The following is a 26,126-nucleotide window of genomic DNA, read 5'->3' as shown; positions in this document are numbered from 1 at the left end:
TCTCTGACTCATTCTCCTGCTCTTGGGACCTTTCTTCCTAGTGGGTTGACTCATCCAGCCTTGATCAGAAGGTTTATGCCTAGTCTTTTTTTTTTTTTTTTTTTTTTTGGTTTTTTGAGACAGGGTTTCTCTGTGTAGCTTTGTGCCTTTCCTGGATCTCACTCTGTGGACCAGGCTGGCCTCGAACTCACAAAGATCCGCCTGCCTCTGCCTCCCAAGTGCTGGGATTAAAGGCGTGGACCACCACCACCAAGCTGCCTAGTCTTATTGTAACTTGTTATGCCATGTTTGGTTGATATCCATGGGAGGCCTGTTCTTTTCTGAAGGGAAACAGAGAAGTAGTGGATCTGGGGGGAGGGGAGGGAAGGGGGAATACTGGGAGGAGTGGAGAGAGGGGAAACTATGGTTGGGAGGTACTATATGAGAGAAGAATAAATAAATACACACATAAATATACAAATAATGAATGAATAAATCAATATAAAATGAAAAAATTAAAGATTTATTTCTTTATTATGTATACAATGTTCTACTTGCATATATGCCTGAACACAAGAAGAGGGTGCCAGATCTCATTATAGATGGTTGGGAGCCACCATGTGGTTGCTGGGAATTGAACTCAGGACCTCTGAAAGAGAAAACAGTGCTCTTAACCTCTGAGCCATCTCTCCAGCCCTAAAGTGAAAATTTTTGATGCTAGATAAAAATGTAGGTTTCTGTTGCCTCATTGATAGTTCTTTAAGTATAAGTCCCTTTACACTGTAATTATTGAATCAACGGTATAAATCTTCAAAAGGCTTTTGATAAAATTTATTTTGTTGGGGGCTGGAGAAATGGCTCAGCAGTGAATAGCACATATTGCTCTTCAAGAGGACCTGAGTTCAATTCCTAGTACCCACACATCAGGCAGCTCACAACCACTTCTAACTCCAGCTCGAGGGGATCCACACCTATGGCCTCTGTGGGCAAAATGCACTCATGTGCACATATCCCCTACTTACATACACATAACTAAAATCAAATTTAAAAAGCAAGATTCATAAACATTCCGAGTCACAAGGGGTCATTTGTAAGAAAAAAATATTTTATCAACAAACAGCATCATTCATTCCTCATAAAACAGTTACTGATGGAGCTGGAGAGATGGCTCAGAGACTAAGAGTACTTGTTGCTCTTCCAGAGGACCCAGGTTCAATTTCTAGCACCAATATGGCAGCTCACAGCAGCCTTTAACTCCAGGGGACCCAACACTGTCTTCTGGCCTCATGGGCACCAGGAATGCAAGGGGTGCATACACATACAAGCAGGCAAAATACCCATACACATAAAATTAAATAGAAATAAAAATAATTTTTTAAAAAGTCACTATGTTTAATGTGATAGCACACACCTTTAATCCTAACTCTTGGATGCAGAGGAAGGTGGATCCCTAGAGTTTGAAGCCAGCCTGGTCTACCTACATAGTGAGTTCTAGGTCAGCCAGGGCTATGTACAGAGGCCCTGTATCAAACAGTTACTGTCAGGTATTGGCCAGACACTGTCCTAAGGCACCAGGGACACAGCAGTGAAGACCAAATACAAGAACACTGCCTTCAAGGCAGCAGAAATAGTAAATGTATTGGATAAGGTGATACGCGTTTATGTATGTATCTATGCATATATGCATATATAATTTTAAATAGTGGGATTGGGAAAAGCCTCATGAAGAAAATGACATTTGACAGAACTTTTAGGAGTGAGAAAATGGCTATGTAAGAAAAAAAAGGAAATCCAAGTAGAGAGAATGTTAAGTATGATGCTTCTAAGGGGCTAGGAAGTGCTGGGGTTGGCAGGCTATGAGAAGGACTGAGTGACATGAACAGTCATTATAAGATTTTAAATAGAAAAGTGACACACTCTGAGTCCTCTTTTTAAAATTAGTATATATTAACTATACAAAAGAGTAGGTTTCATTATGATATGTTCATGTATGAATGTTATATATTTTGATCATATTCACCTCCTTATTACCCTCTCAACTGTCTCCCTATTTGTCCCAAAGAGTCTAGTCCCTTCCCTATCAGTTTTTTTTTTCCACAGACAAAATAAGACAGATTCGTAATGCTAAAGAACAAATTTCAGAGCTGGAGATATAGTTTAGAAGTGGACTGATTTCCTATCATGTTTAAGGCTCTGGGTTCAATCCTGAGCACTGTCAATTTTTTTCCAAAAACAAATTTGCATAGTGTGTACGTGTGTGTGTGTGTGTGTGTGTGTGTGTGTGTGTGTGTGTGTGTGTGTGTGTAATGGGGGGGGGCAGGCGCACATGCATAGGCAGACCAAAGGTCACCCTGGAGTACTGGTCCTCAGAAGTGGTTCATCTTGTTTTTAAGACAATCACTGGTACATGGGCTCCTCACCTAGGGTAGGCTAGTTGGCCAACAAGCCTCATGGATCTGCCTCTCAGTCTTCCTGGCACTGAGATTACAAGTACAAAGCATCTTGTTTAGCTTTTGTGTTAGTGCTGGAACAGAACTCAGGTCTTCATGCTTACACAGCAAGCCGTTTACTAACTGAGCAGTCTCTTCAGACCCAGAACAAGTTTTATTATGCACTTTTCTAAAAAACTAAAAGAGCAGGGCTGGAGAGATGGCTCAGAGGTTAAGAGCACTGACTGCTCTTCCAGAGGTCCTGAGTTCAATTCCCAGCAACCACATGGTGGCTCACAACCATCTATAATGAGATCTGGTGCCCTCTTCTGGCCTGCAGGTGTATATGCAGACAGAACGCTGTATACATAATAAATAAATAAATAAATCTTAAAAAAAAAATAACTAAAAGAGCATGTGGCCTAGTAATTCTGAACACAATGTGAATGACCTAATTACCCCTAAACGGCCATCTTGGTTTCACCTTCCAAGTTTCTAAAAACTTACATTTTTTTGGCAGTACTAGAGATTGAACCTAGGTCCTCACATGTGTAGGTAAGCTCTCTATCACTAAGCAAATTCTCGAACCTAAAACCTTACTTTTAAGAGGCCTTTATAAAAACTATCAACAAACAGGTTGGAGTGATAGCTGAGTGGTTAGGAGACTGGTAAGCAAAACGAAACTAGAGAGCTGGCCATTGGGTTTATTGGTAGCTTTGTTATGGGCAATTTCAGCAAATCAGATTACAGAGGCAGGATAGTAAACAGGTCAAATACAGCCCCCCCCCCGTGTGTGTGTGTGTGTGTGTGTGTGTGTGTGTGTGTGTGTGTGTCTATGTATGTTCATGTAGGTAAGAGGTCAACATCACTCTTCAGTAGCCATCCACTTTGTGTTTTGAGACAAGGTCTCTGATTAGGACCTGGGGCTCACGAGAGAACCCCAAGAATCTGCCTGTTTCCACCTCCCCAGGGCTAGGGTTCTAAGTATGTACCACCAACCCTGCTTTTTTTTTTTTTCTTTTTGCTTTGTCTTTCCTGTTTGGAGATCAAACTCCTTATGTTTTTACAGCAGGTACTTTATCAATGAACCATCCCCTACCCCTAACCCCTAGATGATTCTTCAGAAGAGTATACTGTAGGAAGAAAAATAGAGCAATAACTGAGGTTCAGGGAGTAAGGTCAAGAGTGGGTTTGGGCCTGGATAGATGCTCAAGTGGCACAAAAACCTGAGCTCAGATCCTGAATACTTGTATAAAAAGTCAGATATGGGCAGCACACACTTGTTATCCCAGTGCTAGGAACACAGACACATACACGGACACACAATACACACACAAAAGGGGGCGTTTATTTTTAAACCTGAATCATACACACCCAAGTCATACACAGCCATCCATAGTAGCATTTGCTTATAATCTCAGAACTCAGGATGCTGAAGCCAGAGAATTTTGAGTTCAAGGCTAGTTGGCATCAGGTCTTATCTCCAATTTAAAAAAAAGGACTGGGGCTACAGAGATAGCTCAGGGGTTAAGAGCACTGGCTATTCTTCCAGAGGAACCAGGTTCAATCGCCATCATTCATATAGCAGCTCACAAACATCTGTAACTTCAGTCCCAAGAGATGTGATGTCCACTTCTGGCTTCTGTAGGCACTATGCACGAATGTAGTAAACAGACATACATGCAGACAAAGCACTCATAAATATATTTAAATTGAAAAATACAGAGAAATTTCTAAAAGGATCATGCTTATACATCAAATGGGAAATAACCAATGAAGAGAGAAAAAAATGGATGATGCCAGAGAAAGGACCCCGCTGAACCAGTATCTTTAAACTGGCAGGAGTGAATAGGACCTTTATAAATGGAAGATATTGCCTTAGATAGGACATGGACAAGTCACTCATGGTCATCAGGACACTAGCAGATTAAAGGTGAGGTGAAGAGGAAATGGAAGTTCATAGAAATTCTCTTCCCACCACTTCCATTTGCTCAGTGAAATAGGAAGTGAGATCATGCAATGTGGGTGAGTCAATGAGGAGAAAGTATCAGAGGCTGAAGGAGGGAGACAGTATAAAATAATTATCGAAGACAGTGAAAAACAGGAAATGTAACATCACCAATTTACACCACTGCCACAGTGCCAAAGGGTATCAGTTCTTCTACAGGCTTCATAGCAGTAAACTCAGTTTTAATTGCTAAACTAGTAACAAAAATCAACACATCACTCATTGGATGTACATGACGACCATTAGTGAGGTTGAGCATCTAGTCATACGATTAGTCATATAATCATAGGCTATTATTAGTCATATAATCATAGGATATGATTAGTCATACACTTTTGTCAATTTTCTGATTCAGTCTTTTACTCATTTTTTTCACTGTTGAGGTATTTTTCTTTGCCAGTTTGTATGAATTCTTATGTCTATGGGTATTATCAGAACTAATTTTTATCTGCATGTAAAATATAGTTTTACTTTAAGGGGAGAGTGTGAATGCAGTTCCACACTACCACAAATTATGCAGTCAAGTTTCCCACATTTTGGAATATCATAGGAATCAGCACATGCCAAGCACAACCACCTTCTTGATCAGTGTCTCCACTGCCAGGAAGTATTTTATGTGAAATATTTTAAATTTAATGAAAGAAGACACCAAGGAACATGCCAAAGTGCCGAAGTGCATGGGGGAAAGCCCATGAGGCCTCAACCTCATGTAGACAAAGAACTATAGGCAAGTGAGGAAAGCTGGGAAAGAGAGAGGCAGTCCTCCTCAGGGAAGAACACACCAACTGGTTGTCCAGTGATAAACGGTCAGCCCTGAAGACATACATTCAGGTAGCAGTATATGGACTCACCAGGTTATATTTAGGAATAAATACACACACATGCACACACACAAATATATGTGTGCATGTAATAACAATTGGTGGAAAAAAGGGGGTCATGAATTAGAAGAATGAGTGGATAGGGATATATGAGAGGGTTTAGAGGGAGGAAAGAGAAGGGAGACGTGTTGTGATTAAAACACAATCTCAAAAGCAAATAAACAAAAAGACTTTAAAAACGAAGATTTTAAAAAAATCTAATGAAAGACAACTATTCCACATCATCAAAATGCAAACAAACCTTGATGTCTCTTAAATGTACAGACACAAAATAGGGCACATTACCTTAAGTGATGCAAGAGGATGTTCTGGTCCCAAAAGGCTCCAGTGAAAAGCAGCCAAGTCCTCATCTGGTAGAATGTGGTTACCTATAAAATACAGTTTCATTTATTCACTGTACAAATGTTTGCTTACATCTTTTAGGTCATAAAGAGGATCCTTCTGGGAGAGAAAATAACTGAATTAAGCATAGGCCTATAGTCTTTTTATTTTTGAGACAGTGTTTCTCTCTGGTGCCCTGGCTGTCCTGGAACTCACTCTATAGACCAGACTGGCCTCAGACTCACAGAGATCCACCTGCCTCTGCCTCCTGAGTTCTGGGATTAAAGCAGTCCTCTACCATGCCCAACCAGGCCTATATTATTATTATCATTATTTTTTTGGAGACAGGTATCATTATATATCTCTGGGTGACCTGGGACTTAATATATAGACCAAGCTGGTTTCCAACTCAAAGGTCCACCTGCCTCTGCTTCCGAAGTGCTAAGATTAAAGGCATGCACCATAACACCCAGTAAGCCTATATTTTTTTAACTTTTTTTTGTTTTTTTTTTGAGACAGGGTTTCTCTGTATTACAGCTCTTGCTGTCCTGGAACTCACTCTGTAGTCCAGGCTGGCCTTGAAATCATAGAGATCCACCTGCCTCTGCTTCCTGAGAGCTAGGATTAAAGGTGTGTGCCACCACCATCTGGCAAGCCTATATTCTTAATGTAATAATTAATTATAGTAGCTATCTATGTGCTGATTATCTACTGTGTACCATGTGTACTACATATATCTCCTTTATAGTGATCAAGCCTCATAGTTTTATCTCCATTTTATAGACAAGGAAACTGAGATTCAATCAAGCTTAGTGACTTGGCCCAAGGTAGGCTTATGCTAGAACAGAGACTTAGGACTGTCTAACTCTCAAATGCATGGTGCTACCCATTATCACAGGTAATAGGTAACTGTTACCTAGTTGTGCTGCCTTTATTTTACAATAGCAAATTACTGATTACTTGACAAGTACAAGGCACTTTCATATCTCATCTCACTTAACCCCTGAATAACACTATTTTCATTTCTGAGATGAGGAAAATGAATCCAGAAAAGCGTGACTTCAGTGATTTGCACAAAATCTAATTCCAAAACTTGGGCTGATTCAATTAGATTATCCCAAGTGATGTTCTTTGTGCTTATAGGGCAAGGTCACAACTATTCTAGTCTATTAATGTTCATGCTGTCAATACTTGGAAAACCAATTCAAAATATCAATTCTACAATTTACTTTGAAATGCATCTTTAAAAGAAAGCCTGAAAGTTGGATTCAATGACTCATGCCTGCACTCCCAGCATTAGGAAGGTTAAGGCAGGAGGATCTCATGATTGAAGCCAGTCTAAGCTACACAGTGAGACCCGGACAAAAAAACCAAACAACAAAAAAGAAAAGAAAAGCAGATAGGTGGGTGGATGGAGGAATGGATAGGTACACGAGAAAGCAAGTGCTGCAAAATGTTAATGGAGGGCACAAGCAGTAGCTACAGACTTCTTACTGCAAATGAATTTTGCTGAATGTTGTTCAAAAGTAGTCCTAACAAAAAAGAAACAGAGAAAAACATAGTCTACACATCTTCCTGGTCTAAATCTAGATTTTTGAAAAGAAATGCTAATCATCTTAGTGGAGAAGCAAAGGCAACTAGGACTCTGCATGTCGATTCTGGAATGTAATTTGCGGCCAGCCTGGTCTACAACGTGAGTTCCAGAACAGCTAGGGCTACACAGTGAAATCCCATCTCAAAAAACAAATAAAAAAATGTTCTTATCATCATAACTGACATTTTTATGTTCACAGTCTTATCACAAGTTGATACATTCTTAACATACTGAGTTTTTCGGATGGTCTGCTAAGAATCCCTAACTATCTACTGCTTTTCCACAACATTATATGGTATGAGAACTTTATGCTTTATTTTTGAGACAGGGTCTTTCTAATATAGGACAGGCTGGCCTTGACTATGTGGCCAACGATGGTCTTAAAGTTCTGATCCTTATGTCTCTACCTCCTGAATGCTAGAATTATAGGCATGTTGCACTACACCCATGTATCTGGTTCTAGGATTGAACACAAGGCCACATGCATGCTCAATAAGTGCACTACCAACTGAGCTACATCCCAAACCAGCATGAGGACTCTAAAAAAGCAAATCCAATATTGCCAGGCTAAACCACTCTAGTCTGCATATCTTGTCAATGTGCTGTGGGATGTCTTTCTGTACGCTGTGAATATGTGTTGCTCTCATTAGTTGATAAATAAAGCAGTTTTGCCAATGGTGAGGCAGAATAAGGTTAGGCAGTACACTCAAACTGAAGACTGACATGAAGAAGGGTGGAGTCAGGAAAGACACCAGCCCGCCAAGGGGCAACAAGATGCCAGCAGTCCAGTAATTCTACAGCCAGGTGGAAACACATGGATTACAAGGAATGGGTTAATTTAAGATGAAAGAGCTAGCTAGCAAGAAGCCTGAGCCATAGGCCATACAGTTTGTAATTAATATAAGCCTCTGTGTGTTTACTTGGGACTGAGTGGCCATGGGACTGGGCAGGACACAGGAAAACTTCTAGCTACACAATGCAAGAAGAAACTTTACCAAACACTGGATTATCTGTTTTACACTACCTACCTAGCAGTGCAGCAAATATGGGAAAATTCATTCGCTTCAAACCGAGCTGCTTGGCCACTTCCTGCATCAGGAACTGGTTGGTTGTGAGGTTCTTCCCATTCCAGCTGAGCTTCAGCGCATGGGAACTGTAGTAAGACGGAATATTGTAGAGCGCGTACTCGGAGTCATGAGCAAGAAGGCCATGAAAGCCATTTTCCCTAAAAAAAGCCACCACTTCCAAATGGTGGTCTTCAAGGCTCTGAAAGACCTAGGAGAGGAGAAAAAGAGAACACGTCATGACACAGAAACTGATCTATATACACCTACAAAATTAGAAAACAGGAAGGTTAGTACCTAATTTATAATGATAAAATTTAAGATTATCGTTGGCCAAAAAGAAGAAAACAAGCAAACTGTGTATCAGTTTAGAACATGATTATGCCAGTACATGTGTTTACTAACTGCCCAACCTTTACGTTGTGAAATCAATAATCTATTACTTAATATATATTAATTACTTAGTATAATACTATATTAAGTTTTTGCTTGAAACCATAAGAGACCTTCACAAGAAAAAAAACATGGAAATCATTACTTATTGCTCAGTATCTATGTGCTGTGCATATTCTATAAAATCTTACCACAGCAATCATGGTAAGGTATATATGAATGAAAGTACTTAGAAGTGGAAATAGAAATCTTAGTTCATCTATCAAGTTTTTTTATGTACATTGATGTCCTGCCTGCATGCATGTCTGTGTGAGTGTGTCAGGTCCCCTGGAACCAGAGTTACAGACAGCTCTGACTGCCATGTGGGTGCTGGAAATTGAAGCTGAGTCCTCTGGAAGAGCAGCCACTGCTCTCAACTGCTGAGCTAGATCCCCAGCCCCTTACTTATCAGTTTAAAAAAAAAAACATTTATTTTATGTGTATGTGTGTGTGCTGAATGTATACATTTGCACCAGTGTATGGAGGTGTCCATGGAAGTCAGAAGAGGTCACTGGACCCCTGGTACTGGAGTTGCAAGCAGTTGTAAACTGCCCAAAGTGGGTGCCAGAAACCGAGCCCAGGTCCAGCATACCAACACCTCCCTTTCACAGTTCTTGGTTTTTCCCCCTTAGGAGCATCTTAAGAAAGGAGAGTACTTCCACAAGGGAGGTTTCTCATAGGGTTCCCCAGAGGAAACCCACAGAGATTATTTCTATTAGACAAGGGCCAGAAACTTTACCTCATTTTAAAAATCGAGAAACTAAGCTGCCAAAGGTTGGCTATCCTCAAAGCTTGTATGAGTGAGATACAATGTAAGCTGAACTGACTCCAGAATACATATCACCACTGGTACCAAGCATACTCCTAAACAGCACTATTTTTCATGGAAAGAGAGACAGGGGCTGGAGAGATGGCTCAGAGGTTAAGAGCACTGACTGCTCTTCCAGAGGTCCTGAGTTCAATTCCCAGCAACCACATGGTGGCTCACAACCATTTGTAATGAGATCTGGTACCCTCTTCTCTATACATAATAAATAAATAAATCTTTAAAAAAAAAAGAGAGACAGACTATTAAGTACCCTTCCTACACATGCTCTCTCTATTTGGTGTAAATGAAGCATACGAAAGTTATCTGGACACTGGCTCCACCACTAAGTTCTTTGACTACAGAGACTTTATTGCTGCATTTCTGGCTCCATCACTGGCTCCACCATTCAGGCTCCACCCTGGTGCATAGTAATACATACTAATGACAATGACTAGCAGATCCTAACTGTGTACTATGTGAAGCAATATACCTTTATACTTTATATGCACTAATTCATTTTTATATAAAAAACTTATGAGGCCATTTACCTCCAAAGCCATGCAGCTAGAAAGAGCAAAGCCCAGACTTTGGTTCTACAGTCTACAGATCTTCATAATGTTTTTTTAACTCAACAGACCTATGGTTTGCTATTGTAGTTGTTACGGCTGCTTTTTTTTAGACAGGATTTCACTATGTAGTTCTGGCTGTCCTGGAACTCACTATGTAGACCAAGCTAGCCTCAACCTCATAGAGATCTGCCTGCCTCAGCCTCCTGAGTGCTCACCCTCATTAAAGGTATGCACCATCATGCCTAGCTCAACTGATCTATGTTTCATTTAAGTTCTAAAGTAACAATAATTTTCTGGAGTGTAACAGGAGTTTCAATACATCAAACTTTTGGCAAGATGTAGAAAGAGTTTAATCACTCTTGATATTCATGTCACACATGAGGTCACATAAGAGCAAAAGCACTAATAAGCAGAAAGCAAAGCAAAGTTAGTATCAATTTTATATCTAGGCAAGGGAACCAAAAAGTATTATAACATATTTATATCTACAGGTACAATTAACTCCAGATGTGTCCAAGTAAAAGAATTGTTTTATGCTGTCCTCTGATGATATTTTCTTCTGGCACACCTATCATACAAGTTGCTAGTTCATCCATCAACCTCATGCTAGGCGACCACAAAATATGACCTAGCCTCTTACATCATCAGAACCTGATTATGCAGGCACTGTAAGCCAATCTTATAGATAAGGAAATTCAAACTTGGAAAAGAAAGGTGTCATGCTCAGAGCCACAGACCTAGAAAACAGCAACCTGGGTCAGACTGTCACTAACATCTATGTTCTTTCTAAGCCTAGCTTAAGCTGATTATGCCATGATACAAGTGATTTCAACTCCAGAAAGCCAATGACTAGTAATGTGGAGGGGCGGGGGGGGGGGGGGGGGGGGGAGAAGGAGGAGAGATACACATGGGCTATTGCTATATTGTTAGACCTGATCTCCAACTCCTTGGCTCAAGTGATCCTCCTGTTTCTGTCTCTTGAACAGCTGGGCTATAGTTTCATGCCACCACACCAAGTGAATGACTAATGGCTGTCTGTGTGTATATGGTAGTATGATTGAACCTACAGCTTTGTGAGTGATAAACCTTTAAAAATTTCTAAGACAAGGATTCACTAGTTGCCCAAGTAGACATCAAATTTGGGATTTTTCTGCACCATCATTACATTGATGACATTACATTACATTTCTGCACCATAGTAGTACTAATGATCTTTAATGTGGTGGATCTTCAAACACTATGAATATAAATCACAATCACTTAGAGATGAAAAACAGAACAAAACAACACTCAGCTAGGCAGTGGTGGTGCACACCTTTAATCCCAGCACTGGGGAGGCAGAGGCAGGTGGATCTCTGAATTTGAGGCCAGTCTGGTCTACAGAGTGAGTTCCAGGACATCCAGGGCTATACAGAGAAACCCTGTTTCACCACCCCCAATCAAAAAACAAACAAACAAAAAATCCCACCATATTTAATATCCCTCAACTCAGATGTGCCATAACAATTCCTGTGATCCAAACACTTACATTTGCAATGTAGTTTCCACCTTAAGAACCACTAAATTAATCCACTTGACTTCTTAGGCAACAAAGATCTAGAGAGGATAAATGCCTTGACATGATTACCTAACTAATTTGCAACAGAACCAGGATCAGACAAAAGACTCAGTCCCAGGAACAGGACATTTTCACTACATATTCTGGAGCAGAATAATGGAAAACATCAGATTAAAAAAAAAAAGTCTTACACATCTTTCTCACAACTCCCTGAAACTCCATGCCAGCCTATTTCCATGATTCCTCCTGCATCCCTGACCTGGATCATTCAGTTTCTCTGTCTAAAATGCCTTAGAGCTTTTTCTAATGCTCCAAATATTTCCATAGGCCTATTTCTTCTTAGACAAATCCATTGGTGATTCTCCCCTCTTCATCCTTTTTAAGTTTTGTTTTATTTAATTAATGTAGTTTGGAGGGGACATCCTTCATCGTGTGTGTGGGGTCAGATGACAATTTGCAGGAAGTGGTTTTCTCTTTCTAATCATGTGAGTCCATGAGTCTGAACTCAGATTGGTAGTTCTTACTCTCACACTGAGCCATCTCACTCCCCACCCCATATACCCACAGTTCCTTCAGTCTTACAGCATAGAAACTAGACATCAACAAGCCAAATAATCTAATTAAAAAATGGGGTACAGATCTAAACAGAGAACTCTCAACAGAAGAATCACAAATAGCTGAGATACACTTAAAGAAATGTTCAATAGTCTTAGCCATCAGTGAAATGCAAATCAAAATGACTGTGATTCTATCTTACACCTGTCAGAATGGCTAAAATCAAAAACACAGATGACAGCTTATGCTGGGGAGGATGTGGAGCAAAGGGAACACTCCTCCATTGATGTTGGTTGCGCAAACTTGTACAGCCACTTTGGAAATCAATATGGTGGTTTCTCAGAAAATTGAGAATAGCTCTACCTCAAGACCCAGCTATACCATTCTTGGGCATATATCCAAAGGATGCTCCATCTTACCACAAGGACACTTGCTCAACTATTTTCACAGTAGCTTTATTCATAATAGCCAGAACTTGGAAACAACCTAGATGTCTCTCAACTGAAGAATGGATAAAGAAAATGTGGTACATTTACACCATGGAGTATTACTCAGCTGTTAAAAAACAATAACATCATGAAATTTTCAGTCAAATAGATGGAACTGGAAAAAAATCACCCAGAGTGAAGTAACCTGGACCCAGAAAGGCAAACATGGTATGTACTCACTAATAAGTGGATATTAGCTGTAAAGTAAAGGATAACCATGCTGAATTATAGAATCCACAGACTCAGAGAAGCTAAGTAACAGGGAGGGCTCAAGGGGGTGGTGCTTAGATCTCCCTGGGAATGGGAAATAGATTTCACAGGTGGACTGGGTAGTGACTGGATGGACATAGGGTGGGGATGGGAACAGGAGGGATTAGGTACAGGGAGGATGGAGGGAGAGAGTACTGGAAGAGACAACTGGAATGGAGGGGGGCATCACTGGGATAAGCTAGAAACCTAGTGTAATGGAAACTCCCAGGAATCTACAAAGATGACCCTAGCTAAGACTCCTAGCAATAGGGGATACAAAGCATGAACTGGCCATCTTCTGTAACCAGGTAAGACTTCCAATGCAGGGATTGGGACACCAACCCAGCCACATAATCTTCAACCTACAATTTGTCCTGCCTATAAGATGTGCTGGGGTAAAGGTGGAACAGAAATCCAGCAATCATGGGAACAGCCAACCAATGACTGGTCCAGCCTGAGACCCATGCTATGAGAGGGAGCCCATCCCTGACAGTGCCTGGAGTACAGGAACCAGAGGCTGGACAGCCCAGAGACCTAGTATAGAACCCAACACAACTAGCAAAAAAAAAAGTCAATGAAATGATTCCTAATGACATTCCACTATAATCATAGGTTGATGCCTAGCCCAACTGTCATCAGAGAGGCTTCATCCAGCAACTGGTGGAAACAGATACAGAGACCCACAGCCAAACATTAGGCAGAGCTTGGGGAATCCTGCAGAAGAGGGAGAGGAAGGATTGTAGGAGTCAGAGACATCAAGGACATCACAAGAAAACCCACAGAATCAACTAACCTGGGCTCCCAGAGACTTAACCGACTATCAGGGAGCCTACATGGGACTGACATAGGCCCTCTGCATATATGTTAGTTTTGCTACTTAGTGTTCTTTTGGGACTCCAAATAGTGGGAGCAGGAGCTATCTCCTAACTCTTTTGCTGGCTTTTGGATCCCTTTTCCTCCTACTGGGTTGTCTCATCCAGCCTTAATATGAGGGGAGGTGCCTAGTCTTACTGCAAGTTAATATGCCATGTTTAGTTGATATCCATGGGAGGCCCACCCTTTTCTGAATAGAAAAGGAGTGGATGGGGGCAGAGGGGAGGTGGGGGTGGGATTGGGAGGAGAGGAGGGAGGGGAAACTGTGGTCAGGATGTAAAAAAAAATAATAAATAACATGCAGAGGACCTTGTGTAGACCCATGCAGGCTCCAATTGTTATTTTATGTATATGAGTGTTTTGCTTGCCATGTATGTCTGTCTACCAATTGCATGCCTCACCTTTGGAGGCCTGAAGTGGGCAGTAGAAAGCCTGAAACAGATGGTTGTTAGCCACCATGTGGGTTCTGAGACTCAAACCAGGGTCTTCTGAAAGAGCAGATTGTCTTCTTAACTGCTGAGCCATCTCTCCCGGCTCCTACAGGTTCTATTTTACTTGTTTCCATTTCTTTTTTTAATTAATTTAATTAATTAATTAATTTTTCCCAGCCCAATCAGTTTCCCCCTTCCCTCCCTCCTCTTCTTCCAGTGCCTCCCTCCATCTCCCCACCCTCCCATCCACTCCTCCTCTTCTGTTTCTCTTCAGAAAAGGGCAGGGCTCCCATGGATATCAGCCAGCCATGGCATATCAAATTGCAGTAAGACTATGCACCTCCTCTTCTATTGAGGCTGGAAGAGGCAATCCGGTAGGAGGAAAGGGTCCCAAAAGAAAGGTCTAACCACAAGATGCAAGAGGCATAGAATACTTAAAAAAGACCAACCAAAGTTACAAAAACAAGAAAGCAACGAACTATAGAAATGATCCCTGAGAGAGCCCAGCAGGTGGTGTGGTGCATGCCTTTAACCTCAGCACTCGGGTGGCAGATGCAGGCAGATCTATGTGAGTTCGAGGCCAGACTGCTTTATAGAGTGAGTTCCAGGACAGCCAGGGCTACACAGAGAAACCCTGTCTTGAAAAATAAAAATTTTAAAAAAAGGAAAGCAGTACAGCATCTGACTTCTATAGCAGATGTATACCTGGACTGCGGACTATTTACATCTCAGGAAGCTAAATAATAATTATTAATTATGTACTATGTTCTAGGCACTCTTTCAAACCCATCTCCTGTGCACTAAACTTGATAACATCATGAGGCATTGTTACAGTGATCTACTTATTTGCTGGGATTGTGTGCTAAGATCTCCAATGGAGCGCTTCAAATAGTTGAGAGTCCCAAATTCTCTATATACTATGCTTTCACACACACACACACACACACACACACACACACACACACACACACACACCCCACACACACACACAGATGGGGGAGTCTACTAAGAAACATTTAGTGTTGATCATATGTCTATGTGTTTAGGGCTGACCACTTGGAACTGGATAAGCTATACGTCATCTCTGGAGAAGAACTATTGATGGCTTGCAGCTCTTCATTCAAGGGTAGGGTCCTGTGAAACTGCCCCCGTCCATGCTGGCATATTGGCTGGTGTTGTCATCATTCAGGTCCTGTTTAAGAACTCATATTGTTGAAGTTTCCTGAGTGTAGCTTCTCTGTCATGGCTAGAAGACACTGTCTAACAGCAGGAGTCCTGGTCCTCTGAATCTTATAATCTTTCTGCCCTCTTTCCCATGGTGTTTCCTGAGCCTGTAGTGTAATGGCTGTGCTGTAGATGAGCCGACTGGGGTTGGGTACCCCACAGTCTCCTCTCTGCCAATCAAAACCATAATGAGAAATGAGTTAGCAACCACTGGGGTATCTGTAATTTGAAAAGTGAAAAGTGAGTGTTGGCAAGAAAGTAGAGAAACTGGAATTCTCAAGCTGGGTTTGGTAGCACCTACTTGCAATTCTAGTACTCAAGTGGCTGGGACAGGAGAATCATGAGTTCGAGGCCAGCATGGACTATGTAGCAAGAAAAAAAAAAGGAATCACTCTGTGTTAAACAACTATAATCCTGGCATTTGTGGGTAAGATACAGGAATATTTGGAGTTAAACATCATCCTCAGCTACATACTAAGTTTGAGGCCAGCCTGGGCTACTTGAGACCTTATCTCAAAAGAAAATAAAATTAAACTAAACTAAAGAAACAAACCACATACACACACACATACATACATACATACATACACATACATACATACATACATACATACACACACATACACACACAGAAGAGAGACAGAGAGAAAGATAGATAGAGGTGGGGGTAGATATGTAAACTGGTGCAGCCACTTTGGAAAAGAGTCTAGGAGGTTCTCAGTTATCCCATAAAATTTCTCTCTTGTAACAGACTAAACTGTTCTCTCATGATCTAGTAATTGCATTGGAAGATGTAACTCAAAAGAATTAAAATTAGTCCTGAAGATGGTTCAGCAATCACGACTTCTTACGATTCTTGCAGAAGGAAGTGGATTCAGTTCCCAGACCCACATCATGCAACTCACAAGTGCCCATAACTCCAGTTCCAAGAGATCTGATACTCTTTTCCTGTCTCTGTGCACTCTTGCACATAAACTCACAAGGCACACACACATACACATAAAAAAGAATCTTTTAAAAAAAGAATTGAAAAATCTATTATTGTACCAAAAAACACTACATGAATAGTCATAATAGCCTTATTCTGAATAGCCACAAAGTAAGAACAACTTAAATGTCCAACAATGAATAATCAAAATGTGGCATAGTGGTATCACTATACAAGGGACTATTATTCAGCCACAAAATGGAATAAAGTGTGGATACATGCTACAATGTAAAAGGACCTTGAAAACATGCTAACGCAAGTGTGGCTGTATACACCTGTAATCCTAGCACTGAGAGAGCTGTAGCAGGATCATGAGTTTAAGGTGAGCCTGGGCTAGGTATTAAGACTCTCTCTCCAAATAGCAAAACACCACCACGAAAAGGAATAAAACATTATGCATGGGAAATAAGCCAAACACAAAAGCCAAATAGTATATGATTGCTTTTATATCAAACATCCGGAATAGATAAATCTATAGAGATGGGGGGAAAGATTGATGATTGATTGGAAGTAGGGAAAAAGAGGAAATAGTGGCTGCAAATAGGTGCTGGGTTTCCTTCAGAGGTTCTAAAAGTGATACAGAATTAGATAATAGTAACAGCTGCACAACTGCAAATGTACCAACTCACACACTTTAAGATGGTGAATTTTATATGAATGGTTTTTTAAGTAGAGCCTGGATTCAAATTTGGCTGTGTCCCCCAAAGCCAAGAAGCTCTTTAAACCTCATTTCAAGAATTTCTTTTACCTGGCCTGATGTCACAGACCTTTAATACCATTTACAGAGATGCTGAGGCAGGAAGATCACAAGTTCAAGACCTGCTTGGGCTATAGAACAAGTTTAAAGTTAACATGGGCAACATGAGACCATCAAAAATTAAACCATGACAGGGCTTGGGCTATAACTTATGGTACCTGCTTCCCATGGGGGAGAAAATTTTTTTCAAGCTGGGTATAGTGGTCCATGTCTGTAATTTAGCACTTGGACGTAGAGGCAAGATCACAAATTTGAGGCCAGCCAGGGCTATAGAGCTAGACTCTGAAGACAGGATAGTGTAACAGCAGCTAATTTTTCATTATGGAAAAAAAAAACCTGTTTATATGCTTGGGTGTTTTGCCTGCATGCCTGAGCACCATGTGCAAACACTCCCCACAGAGGCCAGAAGAGGCATTGGATCCTCTGAGTGTGGAGTTACAGACAGTTGTGAGCTGCCATGTGTGGTCTGGGAATCAAACCCAGGTCCTCTAGAAGAGCAGCACTCTCTCTCCAGACCCTCATCAGAGATATTTTTAATTAGCAATTCAATCATCATTATTAAATAAAACATATCTCATCGACTTATCCTCCCTTTTCTTACATTTTAATTCTGATAAAAAGCACAAAAATGTCCATCTTAGCAATTTCAAGTATATACTTTTTAGATGTCAGTGATAATCACATCATTGTACAAAAGATCTCCAAAACTTTTTGTCATGAAAACCTAAAACTCCATAGCCATCAAACAACTCCCTTTTCCTCCCTTCAGCTTTATTTTCTATTTATATAAATGAGTTACATTTCACTTGCCTACTTCATATACCACATGTAAATGGAATCATACAGCATTTGTCCCTTTGTGATTAGTCTATTTCACTTAGCAGGATGTCCTCTAGGCTTATCCATGTGATGGGCTTTCCTTTTTTAAGTTGAAGAACATTCCACTGCAAACATATACCACATTTATTTAACTATTCATTCATTGATTACAGACATGTGGATTGTTTTGATCTCCTTGCTACTGTTAATTATACTGCTATGGACATGGGTGTGAAAATATTTGAACTCTTGCTTTCATTATTTTAAAAAGACATGCCCAGAAGTGGAACTATTTTGTTTTTAATTTCTGAGGAATTTCCATAGTTTTTTCATTTGATAATTTCACCAATACTACACTGTACTTCCATTTTCCTTCTTCCTTGAACACTTATTTCCATCTGGGAAACACAAATCAAAATTATATTGAGAATTCTTATCACCCCAGTTAGAGTGATTATCATCAGGAAAAAAAAAAGAAATACTGGTGAGGATATGAGGGAAAAGGAATGTTTATATAGTGTTAGTGGGAGTGTAAATTAGTACAGCCACTTTGGAAAACAGTATGGAGGACCTTCAAAAAAACTAAAAATAGAACTATTGTAAGACCCAGCTACATCAGAAGTAGTCAATGTTGCCACAGAGTTGAGATACATGCAACCCCATATTTTCCCAGCATTATTGGTAATTGGCAAGTTATGGAATTAGCCAAAATACCTATCAATGGATGGATGAATACGAAAATGAAACACACACACACACACACACACACACACACACACACACACACACACAGAGGCAGTGGAGTATTATTCAGCTATAAAGGACAAAATCATGTCATTGAAAATGGGTGGAAATGGAGAGAATCATATCAAATGAAATAAGCCACACTAAGAAAGACAAATATAATTTTCCTCTCCTATATAATACAGGTTAAAGAAAAAGGCATCAAAGTAGGAGAGGGATTATTTGAGAGGAAGGGGGACAGTGGCAGGAAAAAGAGGGGGACAGAGACCAGAGGGGGAGTGAAGATGATGAGAGTGTTACATACACATATATGTACAGAAATGCCATACTAAAATTAAAACAAAAACCCCACATTGCTGCGCTTGCTAGTGTGGGCCTATAGCCCCAGCTACTGTGGAGGCTGAAGCCTGAGGTTGTTAAGTTAAAGTTCTCCATTGGCTACAACATAAGTTCAAAGCCAGCCTGGACAACTTTGCAAGAACTCTCAAAATAAAATATAATAACAATAACAACAACAACAATAATAAAAGCTGGGCATGGTGATGCATGCGTTTAATCCCAGCGCTTGGCAGGCAGGCAGAGACAGGTGAGTGTCTGTGTATCAGAGGCAAGCTTCGTCTACACAGTGAGTTCCAGGGATACACAGTGAGACCCTGTCTCAAAACAAACAAATATAAAAAGGAAAAAGGAGACTGGGGAGCCAGGCATGGTGGCAGACAGCTGTAATTCAGCACTTGGGAGGCTGAGAAGGGGGATTGCTGATTCACTGGGCTACATAGAAAATTCCCAACCAGCCTGGGGTACAGAGTGAGATGCTATATCAAAGAAAGAAAGGATAAGAAGAGAAGGGAAGTAGGGAAGAAAGAGAAAGGTAAAGGAAAGGAAGAAGGAAGGAAAACAAAAAAGGAAAAGGCTGAGAGTACAGCTGAGTGGTACAGCATTTGCCTATCATGTGCAAGACCCGAGGCTCAACCCCCCCAGTACAACTAACTAACTAACTAACTAACTAACTAAATAAATAAATAAATAAATAATTGAAGGCCAAATGAAGGAGAACACAGGAGAAAACCAAACTATATAGGAAGGAGTACAATGAAAAGTACCTTTTTCTCCTTTCCTGACCCTATCCCCCAAAGAGCCCAGCTCAGCAGGCTAGGGTCAAGCTGGGACTCCATTTTGAACAAAAACCCAGGTGATATTTACAATGTGGCCAACACTAAAACCCCCAACAACGACAGCCAAAACAAACAAACAAACAAACCAAGGAATGAGGTGCAGCAACATGGCTCAGGAGGTAAAGGTGCTTGCTCTGCACGCCTGGTAACCTGGGGTCAATCTCCAGAACCTACAGAGGCAGAAGGAGAAAGCCTTCTCCACAAAGCTGTTCTCCAACATCCACACCTGCTCCATTGCACATATGCCCACAAATGCACACACATACATACACACACACACACACACACAACGACAACAACAATAGTAATAATATACACTAGGAACAAGAAGAGACAAGGAAGCGCCCTCTCACTTCAGCTTGTGCCTGTGTGCCTCATGGGCTTGCCTCCAACTCCCCCTTCTCTCTCTCAGGTATAGCACAATGGAGGTCACTTTTGCATAGCAGCAACAATACTACCTGAGAGGCCTGAGAGGCCTTGGAAATGGATGGAGAAAGCCTAAGAAAATTTCCAATCAAAGATTTTATCCCTCTTACAAGCCATCAGAAATACATCAGCTGCTAGAGGCTAGACAAATGGTTGGGGTTTTCCTAAGGAAGCTTCTGGTATTTAAATTTGATGAACCCTATCCAACTCTTCCGTCAGATGTTCAGATATACAGATGGAAATAATCTAGCATGAGGGGAAAAAACCCTGCTGTTGAATTGACCATGAATTTAACAGATGAGGTTGACAACAAATAGTGGCCTGAAGGTTTGAAGATCCTTTTCAATCATGAATTCAGGTAGTTCTTAAAACACAGGCCTGGGAGGAGTGTGCTTCATGTATTTTGGAATTTTTCTGGAATTTTTTAAAATCAACAGCACTATTCACTCATCATCAAGAGAATTATTAGTTTACTGTATGAAAGACCAGGCCATTATCTGCTAGAGCCATAACTGGCCTGAGATGTTAGCATGACTGACACCATATTGGAGGCACCATTCTGACCTTAGAAACCAGCATGTAGGCCCTAACACCTGCCAAAACAGGATCAAAGACCTAATCCATCAAAGACCTAGTCCATAGTTCCAGGATCCAGGAAAGTTCCTAAATGCACTAACCTTACTTTTTGCCTCCTTTAGTCTTGCCTCTCACTAACTGTTCTTGCTAACAGAAGTGTCAACCAGGATGTGTTTTTTTGTGAATAAAAGACAATGAGGAGTGAAGCTTGGAGCTGCATGATTTGGGCAAGTTCCCCAGGCAGCCACTGGCCAGCAATTAGGCTTTAAGAGTGTCTGTATGTACGCACTCTTGTTAGTTACCACTCAACAGAGGTGATATCTGCATTTATACTTGTAAATGGTCATCACCTTCAAAAATTTTGCAGACTTAATGATTCATGCTACCAGAATGATGATCTAGTCCTAAAATCACTCATTGAGATTGCAGATACTGTTTCAAGATATTTACTCCCTTACTCGGAAGCAATTCTACAACTAAATCTAACATGCAAAGAAACTAGGCAGTACCAACCCACCTTTGGAGTGTTCAAGACCCTCTCTGAGACTTCAGCTGCTATGTTAAGGAGGTGAGGCCCAACGTGGTGGTGCCTGTCTTTAATCCTAGCACTCAAAAAGTTGAGACAGGAGGATCTCTGTGAGTTCAAGGTCAGGCTGATCTACACAGTGAGTTCCAGGGCAGCCAGGGCTACATAGTTAAGACTCTGTGAACAAATGAACTAACAAATGAACAAAAGAAAGGGGGAGTGGCAGGGAGGAAGAAGAAAGTATACTAATGTACATATGCTTTCTCAGATGTTAGCAATGGTGGTTGATCTGGAAGATGAGGATTGGGCAAATGATGAATGAGATGAGAATTGTGATAGCAATGCAGTCGCTAGTGAGAGTACTTCAGACTGGATGGGTGGTTTGTGGACGTGACAGAAGTCATTCTGCCAACGATCAAGGAACACATTATGAAAATGCTTCAGAACAGTGACACAATACTGGCATGCAGGATAAATGGCCTTATCTGCCACTAGAAAGGGTTTCACCATCAATCAGAAGGAATTCTAAGTAGCAGATTCTGTTTTGTGCTGGTCACGAAGGCATATGCTTTTAAAACTTGCAAAGGCAGGCCTCTGTGAGTTCGAGGCCAGCTTGGCCTACACAGCAAGTCCCAACTCAGCCAGGGCTGTCATACAAAGACATCTTGCATCAAAAAAATGTTTTGTTTGACTTTCCTTCTGGATCCTTTTCCATCCAGGAGTAAGATAGTATGCCATGCTGTGGGACAGATGGCTACAGATTTTGTATGTGGATTCCAAAAGGAACTAACCTGTGGGAAAGCAGAGAAACCAACAGATACATGCCCATGCAGTTACTGCTCCCATTCATTTCACTGAAGACTTCAAGTCTCTACTTGCTCCACACTTTGATACTGTAGTGAAATGTGTGTTCCGTTATCGTACTAAAGCTTCAAGAGCTGAGTCAACAGCCAGTATTTATTACATGCAGCATGAGTCGACATGTGGTGGATGTAGCACTGAACCAAAGAGAAAACCCCTGCTCTTGTGGAGCTGATGTTATAGAGATTGATAGTCAAGACAGACTCCAGAAAAAAAAAAAAAGACAGACTCCAGACTACACAATTTAAGACAAATCTTAGCTGGGCCTAGTTGCACATGACTATAAGCCTAGCACTCCGGAGGCTGAGGCTGGAGGAATGCCTCTTGAGGCCAGCCTGGGTTACATAGAGGAAGAGTCATCTTGTTTATCCTTCTAATCCTGTTGAAATGAGTGTTATATCATTAATCCCCATTCTTTCCCTTATATAGGGACAACTGAAGCTTCAACCTTTTTTTTTTATTAACTTGGCCCAAAACACAGTTAATTATATGGCAGAACTTTAATTCTTATTTTAAAATTATTTTCTTTCACACCAAGTATGTTATCTCTCTAATACAAGCAACTAGGAAACATGCATCTTTCTGATCAATATAATAAACACCAAGCCATAAAGCATAACTAGGCTGTGAGCCTGTCAGTGGCATAATTATTACAGCCATTTATATCTTCAGACAGGACTAGGAAAACAGCAAAATAAAATTAATTTCACACCAAAGATAATACTATTTTCTGACCTTGTTGTGTAGCACTTCCTTCCAAGATTAAAACCTTCCATCTTGAAGGAAAGCTTAAGACACATGATGGGAAAGGGGAGCTGAAACAACAGATTCTAAGGCAGGGGTTCTCAACCTGTAGGTCGCAACCCCTCTGGAGTCACAGGGGTCCCTATCAGATATCCTGAATATCAGATATTTACATTATGATTTCTCTCTCTCTTTTCTTTGTTTTGTGGGCTTTTTTTTTTTTCAAGACAGGGTTTCTCTGTGTAGTTTTGGTGCCTGTCCTGGATCTCGCTCTGTAGATCAGGCTGGCCTGGAACTCACAGAGATCTGCCTGCCTCTGGCTCTGGCTCCTGAATGCTGGGACTAAAGGCGTGTGCCATCACCGCCCTGCTCACATTATGATTTCTAACAGTAGTAAAATCGCAGCTATCAAGTACCAATGTAATAATTTTATGGTTGGGGGGTCAACCACAACGTGGAACTGTACTGAAGGGTCTCAGCATTAGGAAGGTTGAGAACCACTGGCCTAAGGGTTCTTGAACCAGGGGCTGCAAATGCATATAGGAGGTAGGCACCTAACATGAATGAAGGAGAAGTTGAGTCCAGAAAAATCAACTTCCAGAAATGTAAGTTTTAAACTAAATTGTGTTTTCTAGATGTTAATAATACATAGAGCAAAATACTGGGGTTTACAGGTTAGACATAAGTTAAAAAAAAAAACAAAACAGACAAGTCAGGACTGGGAAGATGGCCCAGTGGTTTAGGGCACTTGTGGCCCTTGCAGAAGACCTGGGTTTGATTCCCAGCACCTACATGGTAGTTTACAACCATTCATAATTTCAGTTCCAGGGGATCAAATGACCTCTTCTGGCCTACTTAGACAGAAGGCACACATGTAGTGTACATACATACATGTAGGCAAAACATTCATACATATCAATTAAAAGTGAAAAATTGTTTTTAAAAAAAGACAACTGGGGCTGGAGAGATGTCTCAAGAGGGCTTGCTGCTCAATCTGGAAGACCAGAATTCAAATTCCAGCACCCTGTCAGGTGGCTCACAATTGCCTGGAACTCCAGCTCCAAGGGATCCACATCTTCTTTTGCTCTCCATAGGCACCTGCACACACATGTACATATACACTCACTCACACACACACACACACACACACACACACACACACACACACACACACAGAGTGATAATAATGTTTAAAAAAAAACAACAGACAATCGCCAGGCTTGGTGGTACATGTATTTAATCTGAGCACTCAGGAAACATAGGCAGGTAGATCCCTGTAAGTTCAAGGCCAGCCTGGTCTACACAGTGACACCCTGTCTTACAAAACCCCAGAAAAGTCGAAGTAGTGGCCCATGACTTTAATTCCAGCCCTTGGGAGACACAGCACGTGGATCTCTGTGAGTTCCAGGACAGCCAGAGCTGTTACACAGAGAAACCCTGTCAAAACAAAACAAAAACACAAACAAAACAAAACAAAACCCAGACAATTTCAATCATTACATTTAAAAAACAAAAATACAAAAACCACTCTCCTTAGAACAAGAAGCCTGATGCCCCTAACTGCCAAGAGGTCATCAGGTCTTAATGTTTTTATGAGACACAAGGGCTGGAGAGATAGCTCAACAGTTAAGATCACTGACTGCTCTTCTAGAGAACCTAGGTTTGATTCCCAGTGTCCTTATGGCAGCTCACAACCATCTGTTAACTCCCATCTCAGGAGAGCAGGTGTTTGTTTCAAAAGGGAGTTTCCTAAGTCCAACAGCGATAGTACTTGAATTCAGAGACCCGACTGCCCCCGCCTCCTTAGTGCCAGGAGCAAAGGTGTGAGGCACCTTAGCAGGTTTTGTTGTTTTCCCAACACACAAATCCAGGGATTTCTAGATTAAACTCACAGACTGCACCGTTTTTTCTTTTCGATTTCCTGACACAGGGTTTTGCTCTGAATGGTCGTCCTTGCTGTTCAGCCCAGGCTAGCCCCAAATTAGCAACAATCCTCCTGCCTCAGTCCATCAGTGCTGAGATTACAAGCACACGCCACCACAGCTGATTTTACATCAAAATTCTTAACACATTGGTTGTATCCAAATACAAGTTCAATGAAGCATGAATCTTCATCAGCTGGATGCCTTGCTACTGATGAGCCTCCCGTTTCTTTTCTGACCCAGTAGGTCAGGCTCGGCCATTCTCACAGACTACAGTCTAATTGTGAGGGCTGCAATCACCTCAACACTCCATTCTAAGCTCACTCTTGTCTTTGGTAGCATTTAGTTCCTTGCAGGTTGTCGGGCAGAGGCTCTCAGTTCCTCACTAGCCATTGGGTCCAAAGCTGCCCTCAATCTCAGAGCCTGAAAATGTGCCTTTCTAACAAGATTCCAGATGGTGCCCTGCTGTAGGTCAGGACCACTCTTTATGATTCACTAGCTAAGACGTAGCTAAGTGTGTGTCTATGTGGGTAGTATTTATTTATTTTCTGTGACTGCTTTGTAAAGCTTCACAAATAACCGAACATCCTGGCACTACCTGTCCTATAAATGTTCATCCACCATCTTTAACATACTAAGCAAAAGTAGTTTTCTATCTTCGCAAATACTTACTTGTGGTGTAATTCCTACTACATTCACCAAATCCTTTAATAAAACCACTGCCTACAGGAGGCTGCTAGGTATTTCAATTAATAAATCACTGCACTTCATGGAAGCATCACTTAATTCTGTCTGTGTTAAAATATAGACAGTTGAATTCCAAGCCAGGTTCAAAATGCTTTTCAGCACTCATCATTTTTGCATTCTAGTTTATTTTTAAATAGTATCTTAAATTGTAGTCTTTCAGAAGCCACATTTTATTTTGATACGTGGGAAAATTAATCAGTTTCACAAAAAAAAAACAGTTGTCTTATTTTCTTTGAAGTATATGATCTTCTTTTTGTATGTATAACCTTGGTCTCCCAATTGGTGGGGTTACAGATGTCAGCCACCATGCCCAGTTCTACCTATTTTTGTAATTTTGAAGATAGAACCAAGAGCTTTGCACAAGCTAACAAATAATAT

The 26,126-nt window shown here is 40.9% G+C and overlaps 1 protein-coding gene across 2 annotated transcripts in view; it reads right to left on the bottom strand.

The window, feature by feature from the left end:
* Fam120c (family with sequence similarity 120 member C) overlaps positions 1-26,126 on the bottom strand; it is a 125,698-nt gene that overhangs the window by 76,120 nt on the left and 23,452 nt on the right. For both annotated transcript variants that reach the window (XM_059250142.1, XM_059250143.1), the window contains exons 2-3: positions 8,241-8,487; positions 5,583-5,665 (exon numbers count right to left, since the gene is read on the bottom strand). In XM_059250142.1, the coding sequence (XP_059106125.1) occupies positions 5,583-5,665; positions 8,241-8,487 (330 nt within the window). The remainder of the gene's footprint in view (positions 1-5,582; positions 5,666-8,240; positions 8,488-26,126) is intronic.

The sequence above is a fragment of the Peromyscus eremicus genome, chromosome X (genome assembly GCF_949786415.1).
Source record: "Peromyscus eremicus chromosome X, PerEre_H2_v1, whole genome shotgun sequence".
NCBI lineage: Eukaryota > Metazoa > Chordata > Mammalia > Rodentia > Cricetidae > Peromyscus > Peromyscus eremicus.
Note: the sequence above shows the minus strand (reverse complement) of the source record. Positions and strands in the feature narration are given on the sequence as shown.